General features: G+C 36.8%; 1 protein-coding gene across 1 annotated transcript; it reads left to right on the top strand.

The window, feature by feature from the left end:
• Window positions 1-1,561: 1,561 nt before the first annotated feature.
• LOC142342326 (uncharacterized) lies at window positions 1,562-10,078 on the top strand. The gene is made up of 5 exons (XM_075393657.1): window positions 1,562-1,730; window positions 1,863-1,979; window positions 5,651-6,052; window positions 8,128-8,226; window positions 9,469-10,078. The coding sequence occupies exons 1-5, from the start codon at window positions 1,562-1,564 to the stop codon at window positions 9,906-9,908; spliced, it is 1,227 nt and encodes a 408-aa protein (XP_075249772.1). The 3' UTR covers window positions 9,909-10,078.
• The last annotated feature ends 466 nt before the right edge of the window (window positions 10,079-10,544 follow it).

Genomic DNA, 10,544 nt, shown 5'->3' with positions numbered 1-10,544 from the left:
ATGAGATGCCTTGTCCACAATCAGCTAAGCATACTTCAATTTTTTTTAAAGAAAAGAATCAATAACTCAGCAGACATAGCGTATTCTTTCTAGTCCAATATAAAATACAAATGTAAACCCTTAACAGCGGGACTTTCGGAACTCTGAGATGTATTATAGAACTGTTGGATAACTTTTCTTCTCTCTGAAATCAAAACGGTCTACTATGCAATGTTGTTGGCCAATCCGCGCGTGAGACATCAATAAAGGAGTTCCTGTTGCTTATTATCTGTTTTTCTTGCACTATGATCTCGTTTTGTCAAATTTTTCAGATTTAAATGGTGTCAACTTACTTTTCATATTTGTTACTTGATCAGAAACGAAATTTTTGTCCTTCACTTTTGATTGTTCTGGCAAACAAGCTCTGAATGTTTTAAAGCACTCACTGGAGTTGTCCTAGTCATATTAAAAACCATAGGAGACAAATATGTTTTCTCACTTTTACTTTAGTTTGAAAATTTGTCTCTACACACTTTTAGGATCCAATCCAACCAATTGCAAACGCTCATCGCGGCATTCAGAATTAAATTGTCTGAAAAACAATTGAGATCGTGAAAATCCGAACATGGACTAATCGCAAGTCATTCCAATCCGCAACGTTGTGTACTGTAAGATACTGTTTTAGTTGGGGTCCCTAAATTGCGTACTGAACCGTTTTTCGGGAAACAACACCAAACAAGACTAGAGAACTTAAAAAACTTTGTTCCTTACTGTGATTTCAAAACCGCACCTGACCAGACTGAAGAGCAATTAAATACATGCTTTGATCAGAACAATGTGCGCTCAAAAACCCACCTCTGCTCAGCCTGCCGTGCGTTAAAAGCGTCTGCATATCAGCAAACTGCGTTTGAAGCCACCTTAGAATAGACGATTGTGCGCTTAACCCACCTCTGATTAGACCGTCCCAGATCCAAGTGACCCCTGACCAGATCATTGTTCAAACTTTCGTGTGCTCGCTGACTTCTCCAGGCCATGTAAATCGAGCACACAGTGCACAGGCATATGATCAAAAATGATCTATTCAGAGGCATTCTCGGCCTGAAAACCTTGATTTGATAACTGGAGTAACAACAAAGCCTAAATATAACAAAGCCGGAGCCAATGACAAGTCAATTTCTGTACTGAGCAAATGTTATTACAAGTCTCAATATACTATTGAATTTTTTTAGGAAAAAGCTGTAAATTACCTCTTTTATTGCTGAGATGGCTCTAATTCAAATCAACAGTCTCTTAATTGAGTTTACCGTCCCCCTCCTGTTTAATTTCAACAATTTCTTCCGTCTTTTTCGTTTACTCATTACTCAGGCAATTGGTTCAACTCCCCTCTCATTGGGTGAGTCGCGAAGAATCAATTGATAAATTAAGTCCCGTACAATTGGTTGACATATTAGTTCAGCCTCAAAATTTAAGTATAACATCACTCGATGTCTTCAGCTTCTATATATTTCCCCAATATTGGGCGAGCAAATATCTATTTTGAGAGCTACCCCCTCTTGTTTGGCGGTAAAAGATCAAAGTATTTATGTCGCCTTTCGCATGTCGAACCCAGCTCTTGCTACTGGCTCACAGGACAGCACTTCTCTCTATCAGCATTAAAGCGTTTCCTCTCATTAGTGTGACTGAAACCGATTTAGCAAGCCTGCTGAAAGCAACTGACAAACCAGCTGGGTTCACCCTTCTGTTGTCAGTGAGTAGAACTATTTGCTTCAATGTCTTTCTCAACAATTCAAAGAAACCAATAGATGATTCAAAAGCCATGGCAACGAATTGAACATCTAAGTTGGCACATTGTTGGGAATATTGCTCAAACTTCCTTTCTTCAGCAGCTCTCAGGGCCAAAGCAGACGTCCTCTGCGCATTTGCGTTTGAAATAATACTGGGTTGCAGAGGGGAGGTAATGGTTACATCCAGAGCTGCTGGCTGTCACGCACACCAAGAAGGTAAATACACATCTCCAGGTCGAGAATTTGTTTCTGGTGTCAGGTTTTTCTGCCCACACACTGGTGAGAGATTAGCAGCGCTGCAAGCGGACAACTACATTACTGATTCTGAAATTTGCGAAATTTTCAATCGAGATCTAAACAAGATTTAGCCAATCTAAACCCAAGTATTGGTAGTCAAAATCAAAGTCGAATTAATGTCAAAACAGGCCCTGAAATGCGAACAATTGCCCACAAACTGTTCAAAGTAAATCAAGAAAACGCTGCAAAAATAGCCGACAACTCGTCCACATTAGGTACGGAAAATGCAAAGACTAACCAATAATTGTGCAAATAAAAGGTTCGGAAAACGCAAAAAAAGTGAGAAACGTCAACAGGAACTACAAAAAGCTAAAATAAAAGCCGTTGGTTTTATTCTAAGTGTCTTTTTCCCTAAACAGGTGGGAACGTTCTTGTAACAATCTTTTGGCCGAGATCCACTACAAATTTAAAAAAGACTGTCAAACGTCTCTTCTAAAAAACAATTGCAATAATGGCATCGTGTTGAAAAAGTAAAGGCATCTTATTTGGCTTTATTCTTCATTTGTCCGCGAGCAACAGAAATTGAGTTTTTCTGAACAAACGTAAGGACTTGGGAATCAACTTGCAAGTTTTTGCTAAGTCTTAGCCAAGACTTGACTGCCTTGTAAGGCTTGTAATTAGACTTGCCCAGTACTGGAAAACGGAAAAAGACGATCCTTTGGACTTGCCTAGTACTGATATAGACATGGAGGTTGATCTGGGTAACTACAAAAAACCATGAAACATTTAAAAATTTATTCAAGTTAAACTTGTAAAAACTATGTATTGCAGGCGCTGTGTTGTAATTTTGTAGTGCCATTTAATAGGCCCGGTCAGCATTCATTCAATAGAGGTGAAGGGTGATTTTTATATGAATTCTTTTTTCAAATATAATTTTCTTCTTATCTTGCCTATCTTGCCTTTCACATTTTGATCAGGCCGTTTTTTTCTTCCAGACTTAAAAGGAATAAATTTATGTTCTTTGACATTATTGTCAAGATAAATTATGATGAGAAGAGCATTTAGTTTTAACCCAAGAAACTTCCAGCAGTGTCACACTGTTCGTGTTTTTATAACCAGTATAGAATCTGAATATTTAGGGTGGAGGTTGTATCCCATTCACAATTCCACAATTGTTCCTAGAATCTATCTTTAGAGAAAACTACTGGACTGGATAGTAACTTCACAGACCTACTACTCTTAACTAGACTAAAGGGTTATACCAGGCCCTCCGTTCAAACCCTAATTGAAGTATTTTCAGAGGCTATAGAATTGTAGTCAATTGCCAATAATAATGATGATATTAGAATATGTTTGTAATGCCTCACTATGTTATATGATAATTTAGCTTCTAAGAAATGTTTTACCAAATGAAATAAAATGGTGACTCTAAGATTGAGATTATACCAGGTCCTCAATTCACATTCTAATTAATCGATCAACCAATATACTTAAAGCAAATAGTAGATGACGTGAAGAGCTCGTCGGTGTTCACTCCACAACCCAACCAGACGAGTATTAATCCACTTGATAGAACGCTAAGACATTGCCCATCAGGTACTTCAGGTTACTGCAGACCGTTTTAATTATCTACTTGGTTCACCATTCCATACTACATAGGTTAACTTAACTTAACAAGTCTTCTACGAGCAGGCAGGCCTACCCTTAGAGTGGCTTCACTATGCGGTCTCCTAGAAGGAGCTTGGCCGATTAATACTCTCAGAAATCAATCGTCTTGATGTTGTCCGGGATTCGATGCTGTCCTTCAGTTCGTTAACCTAACTTAACCTAATTATTGATTGGTTGATCACTACTTTACTAGTCACTAAACTAATTTGAACCCAATAAATTGAAGCTAGGTTGAGTATGATTTCAGATCCTTAGGGATGTATTGTGAAGTTACTAAAGTTGTACAATTACGCTGTTGATTAACAGAAAACCGAAAGAAACGATTAAGTCTTACCCAGTCCTAATTATTACAGGCTATGGTTCCTTCAGAACAACTAGTTACAAATGCCTATGAGTGCCAAGTATCGAAGCGTTTAGCAAATACCTACTAGATAACAGTTTAAGTTCTACTAAGTTATAAGAAAAGGTCTAAAAAGAGAAAGTAGTCGAAAATTTGCAAAGTTAATTTAACGAAAAGTATAGTTACCACAGTATACTAGTTCAAACAATTATTACAATTTTCAGTACAACGACAGAGATCTGATAACTCACTGGTCTAATAAAATTCACTTCGCAATTCGCATTATCACGACAATATATTTATTTTCAGACTGATTTTGGTTGCAAAAAATGGCTAAAATTGAGCTGTATATATACTGCTTATCTATGTTTGGTTATGATAGTTTAGTCCTATTTTTACCAAATGTTCCGAATCTTTGTGTGAAAAATGCCTTTTTGGGAAAAGTTTTCAGAAGGTCAATCATGACTATGATAACCTAGGCCCCTAATTTGGGTTTCTAATCCAATATTACGTGGGTGAGCATTTTTATGTTCAATCTATGATATAATCTGTATCGGAGTCCATATTTACTTATTCAACCGTTCTCATCAGTTTAAATTTCTTCACCATTATTATCTTTGTACAGTTTCAAATTTAGAATTCACTTTTGTGTTGGGAATAATTCAAGGTCAGTATTAATTTGGTTCTTTTCCGAAAAACGCTTAAGTTTAGCTTTCCATTCCTACAACCAGCAGGGTCACACTATTCGTCTGCTCAAAATATTAATCGTTCGGTTAGCATTTCGTTGTCAACAAATTGCCATTTGTTGGGTTTGCTACTGCGCCATCCTTAATTTCCGTGGATCCAAGTAAATTGATGCCCCAATTGCCTGGGGCGCAAAACCTTAAATGAACTGCTGTTGGGTGATTCAATAAACTGATTTTCTTCATTAAAGTCCATGAGTTCGACAGATAATTTGACTCTGAGTTAATTTTCAGTTCAATCGCTCTTAGTTTGATTTTTAAAAAATATCCGCCATGACTTTGGACATATACTTCTCATGCATATTGTCAGTACAGAACATTGATAACAAAAAACAAAAAAAATGCCATCTATCTTTTTAGGGGGGGGGGGTTGTCCTGATTATTTCGGATAGCTATATATGTCTTTTAGTTCATTAACGACTCATCAATGTTTTGAGATGCTTTGTAATAGCCAACCAGACTTCCGATACAGTTTTACTATCGTGGGTTTGCAAGACAGTCGGGCCTTTAGTCTGTTTTCAGTAGAAATTTATTCCACTGATGAGCTCCCTCTCTCGTAATCTATTTTGTTTGTCTAATCAAAGAAATGAAGTCTCTTTAAGTTAAAAATAAGATCTTTTTATGCAAATGAGTGCCAACAAGCAGGTGAAAAAAGCAAAACTAATTATCACTACTTCCACATTATTAAAATTTAACAATCATACTTCATCTTTGACATATAATTGGGAAAAGTTCTAAAAATCACGATTTAAATCGTTTTGAAATACATTCCAAAATGAGACAAAAGATGAAGCTCAGTTTTCTCATGATTGTATTCGAAATGGTTCATAGCTACCAGAAAACAACATGGCTCTGTCCCAACATCAAACTGAGTTACAGCATGTCAAAACTGTCTTCAGATGAATTCTCATTCGGTCACTACTTGGGGTCATGTCTTCGAAAAAAATCAAAAAATGGAGTTCAAATACTTTGTGAAGAGGAAACCTTCTGTGGAACCGGACTCAAATCACATGACGAGCTTCAAAACAGCGTTAACCAATCACAATTAAGCGCAGCAGTTGAGTCAAGTAATAAAACATGCCACGCTTACCTCACAATCGTTGATGTCACGGATGACGAGAAGGCGGGAGACGTTGTCGATTGTGACGTCATAGAAAGACAGCTAATGGAGATGTGGAAAGATGTTAATGACTGTGTGGGAGTGTATTGTAACTCAACTCCACATTCAAAGTGTGTGGATAGATTAGGGTACTATGAGTGTGTGGATACTTCTGGGAAAGCTACGGAGTCGAAAAGACATTGTTAGTATATCGATTGAAAATTTCCCAAGACACATTGAATTATTCATTTTAGGTTAAAGAGAACTTCTCTCATGGTGAAATGAAGACTTCGGTAACCTAACGCGTCACAATTTACCTTGTTTAGTGACAACCACAGTGAGCATATCAAATCGCATTGCACAGACGCAAGATCAAAAAAAGTTAAAGAATCAGCACAAAGATTCAATTCACGCACATTCAGGCTTAAGTCTTCAAGCAAAACTATTTTTACTGCTACTGCTACTTTATGCTAGATTCGAAAGCACCAGCAATTTTTTAAATAAAAAAATCTTTGTTTGAATAATAACTAACTTCGAAGAATCAGAAAACTTTAATGACTCATTGTTTAATTCGAAAGCTTAAATTCGAAATAATCTAAATTTTTCAAAAATACATCACCGGGGCAGACATTTGCGAGGTATTCGTTTTTGAGCATTAATCCGCTTCCTACAGTTTTGGTGTTAAATTGATTATTGTGATCTTTGCGGTAGTGGTAATTGCTGGGACGGAAAACGGTACCCAAATGAGAAACAAGTGAGTGTTTTCAATGGAAATTTCATTTAACTTAGAACCTGAGAGCAAACAGTTGAAATTTTTCGATATTTTGAAATATCGGTGAAAACTGCCGTATATATGGAATAAGTAAATTTCAGAACAAAGTACAATAATTTCAGAGAAATTACAAAAATTTGTTATCTAATAAAAGACCATCAAATTTTTGATCAAAAACTAGAGAAAATGCTTCCAATCAGTAAAGAAACTTACCCTCAATTTGATAACTGAGCAGGAAATGAATTTTGGCGTTTCAGTTAGAAAAACGGATGTCAGCTTACTTTGTTTATTCTGAAACCGGTAGTGTTCCCTACTAAGATTTGGGTTTATAAACCAGACAAGGATGCTCGGTAATATGCGTACGCACATAATGTTCCAACCCCGCTCATTCACATTTTGACTGAATTGCCTACCAAATGATGAGGAGATAAAAAAAACCTTCAATAAACACACATGGTTCAACTCCTCACTAATTGAATACAATAATGCCACTCTAGAGGGCCGATAGAACTTGTTTTTGATAGGACTACTAGAAAAGGCAATTATAAAAACCAAAAAAAAAACAAAAATTAATTACGACCCAAACTCGATGTCTATATTAAAAAGAATCATAATGAACTCAAACTCGCATCAGATAAAACCTAAATAAAACAAATTAACCTATACTTTAATAGAAAAGATATGGGACCTGTCCCCAATGCGGCTTGGAAACAGGTTGACAAAAAGAACAATAAGGTGCGAAGTTCAAAAATACGTTTCTTTTTGTAAAAACAATTAATTTCAAAGTGATTGATATCATAAGATATTCACTGAAGTCACTAAAATGTTCATTTATATCTCTATCAATAGAGACCTATCTTTATCCAGTGTATGTCATACGACTGCAAAAAGAATTTTTGAAAAAAAGAACAATTGTGATCTGTCTTTACAGAGACTAAGCTACAAATCGACCGAAAACGGCTCAAAAAAGGGCGACTCTCAAAAATCCAATTATATTTTCGAAAACAAATGTTTTCAGAAGTCGTAACAGACATAAGGTTTCAAAAAAGATATGAATTAAGTTGCAACACCTCAGGGAGCCAATTTCGCCTGTTATTAATGAAACTAAGTCACGAGACTGCAAAATAAAAACAAATACAGGCAGAAGTATAAAAAATGATGCATTTTGTAAAAACAAATGTTTGCGAGCAAATGAAGATAGATGGTGTCATGCTAAAACTAAAGATCACATTTTCGCTCAACAATGTCCTAAGGTTGAAGAAACTTACATTTTTTTCAAATGAGGCAAAAGATCTATGCAAGAAGATCGACTACCTCGCGACTGCGCTGCGAGATAGTAGTAAAAAACATATGAAAGCCATTATTAAAAAACTGTCAAAACATTGGGAGAAGAATAATAAAATTTTGACGGAGGTTTTCATCAGAAACTTTATTAATCAAATCCAGCTGAACTGAATCAATCTGTAGCGATTGGCAGGACCGTTTCAGATGGCAATTTGTTTCAGATGACTACAGAACTGTATCAGATGGCAATTTGTGTCTCAACTGCCTCCAATCGCCCTCTCCTCAAACAGCGCCCCGCAACTATCATGCTACTACATCAGGTAGTGTCATATCTTAAAGTTTTAAAATCATACTCTTGAATAATACAAACGTAAATTTCCCTGGGCAGGTCATATGTTGAGACTAGGACATTTTTGTCAAGAAAAGAAGACGATCGTTTACAATAGGGGTGTGATCACGACGTTGCCTAGCCTTCCTGCTTTGTCGTATCATGTCTCTTTTCTTCCAATTAATTCAAATTGCAAGTCTCAATTATTTAGTTTGGATTCCTTGTTTGGTTTCCTTACATGATATCAAAGGTTACAACTCATTTCCGTTTCTACATGACTTCACTTTCATCCTTTTGTTAGCAATCATTACAAACATGGCGCTTTACACAAATGAACATGGATGCAATTAGAAATTAGATCTAGTCAAGCGTCCGGTTCATTGGATACGCAGAGTGAGTGGCAAAGCAAAGCATAATTTCAGTTGCTCATACTGATTTCATTTATTTCACCAGAGGACAGAGTATACCCAAATTCGGTTTTTTCCCAATGTCGTAGTGGCAGGTCAATCGAAATTTTATCCCGACTAAATTCTACATGCAATCAATTTCAATGCACCAGATTAACAGCCTAAGTTATTCGAGTTCGAGGTCAGCTAACCGTTTTAAATGATCCAGCATTTACCGTGCGACGTTAAGAGCGCTCAGAAATCGAAGTCTGGGGGTCCTAAAATTGCTTTGGGAGAGATTCACCTGCGCTTAATCGCAAAACCGCTTGCTAAAGCGGCAGTCCCGAGAGAGGAGGTAGTAGTTAAGCCAAGACGATTTGGAGTTGCTGCCGAAAACATTGTGCAAACTATAAAATTTATATTTGAACGAAATTAAAAACCACGATTAAAAGCTCTGGATTTCTGCAGATTGATTACGAAATATATTCTGTGCAATCAGAGAGAGCAAAGTGTTGCGCACTTCGAAAATCAGATTCCCCGTGTCGTTTTTGGCTAAAAACGTTATTCGGCGCAGAGTAACTTTTCTTTCAACAGCTAAGCTGTCACCAACAAAATAAGCGAGCTCCCTTATGGCCAAGTCTGCGAGCTCCCTCATGGAAAAACAATATGGCCAGTAATTGTTTATGTTGACCAAAAGACTCCTATACTTATGTAGCATTCCTAGTATCCTGAACAAAGCAGTATGGTAGGTACATAAGAAGAATTGTGTGACAGAGTGTGTCATACACCAACAATGGGTACTAGTTGCACTTTCTTTTAGATAACAGCTGAATAGTTGTCCTTTTTAGCAACAAAGACTACAACAACGACCACTAGATCGGTTCTCGATGAAACTTCAGAGATGACGACAACGTATGAAGCATCTGTTCTCGATCGAATAGTTGTACACACTGAACCAAAATCATTCAGTCAAGCGACTCGTTCATGCACTGATTCCATCGGCAGGAACGGCCATCTCTTTCACGAGTTCGAATGGACAGCTGACTTTCTGAATCAACTGGCTGGCAAAATGGTAACAGAGGCAGTTAAATGTGCGTGGGTTGGAATGTACAAGGGTCCAAATGACACTAAATGGCGCACTGTTAGTGGTGGCTTTGCAACATATGCAGTGGAAGAATTCATTGACGAGGAAAACTCCAACCCAGAGGGACATTATCTCATGATGTTTGAGAACACTCTGGCCAGGGCAGGAAACGACGATTCGAACCCTTATTTGTGCATCTACTAAAACAGAAGAAGCCAACAGCTATCCCTATCAAGGAAACGTAGAGCAAAATTAACCTTAATATACAAGGCAACAAAAGGTAACTATAAAATACAAATTCACCATATTGATGTAAAAAAATTATCGCCGATTAGGAATCAGTACAAGTTCTGTAGTTAAATTGAAAGTTACATAGAAACGTATTTAAAGTTAAAAATTGTTCATTGTTCTCAAGGAGTAAAATTTACTTGTCAAATAGTTTTTATTCCAGAGAAACACAATTTTATTTTGCGTCATGTAACTGACAGTTTTCTTTAGTTTAACTTGCTTCATATAACTGCTCTTCAAATGGGTGTCCATAAAATCAAAGCAGTTTATCCAAGAAAAGTCTCCAGGATGTCAAGCGAAACTTAAGAAACGTAAAGCTGTCACGTGAAAAAACTCAGATAGACCACGTAAGAGATTAACTGCAGTACAATAATCATCGGATAGATTAAGTGATGTAGCTATTGGTGAACGAAAAGTAAGCCGAAGTAAAAGTAAGCTGACACAAAAGCAAGCCAAAGATTGTAATAGTTATTTAATCTATCAGAAATAACACATTGTTAACCATTACAATCAACAGTGCGCATAGTATTATAGTGCATAATGTATTCCAAT

Source organism: Convolutriloba macropyga, chromosome 1 (genome assembly GCF_964194025.1).
Source record: "Convolutriloba macropyga chromosome 1, txConMacr16.3, whole genome shotgun sequence".
NCBI classification, from domain to species: domain Eukaryota; kingdom Metazoa; phylum Xenacoelomorpha; order Acoela; family Convolutidae; genus Convolutriloba; species Convolutriloba macropyga.
The sequence above is the reverse complement of the archived record's forward strand: the minus strand, read 5'-3'. Positions and strand labels throughout refer to the sequence as shown.

Bases quoted from the DNA above. Each gene is read 5' to 3' on its own strand.
- LOC142342326 (XM_075393657.1), top strand. From the start codon at position 1,562: ATGTCGCCTTTCGCATGTCGAACCCAGCTCTTGCTACTGGCTCACAGG. The intron at 1,731-1,862 runs GTAGAACTATTT...TCCTTTCTTCAG, and splicing joins CACCCTTCTGTTGTCAGTGA to CAGCTCTCAGGGCCAAAGCA. The intron at 6,053-8,127 runs GTTAGTATATCG...AATTTGTTTCAG, and splicing joins TACGGAGTCGAAAAGACATT to ATGACTACAGAACTGTATCA.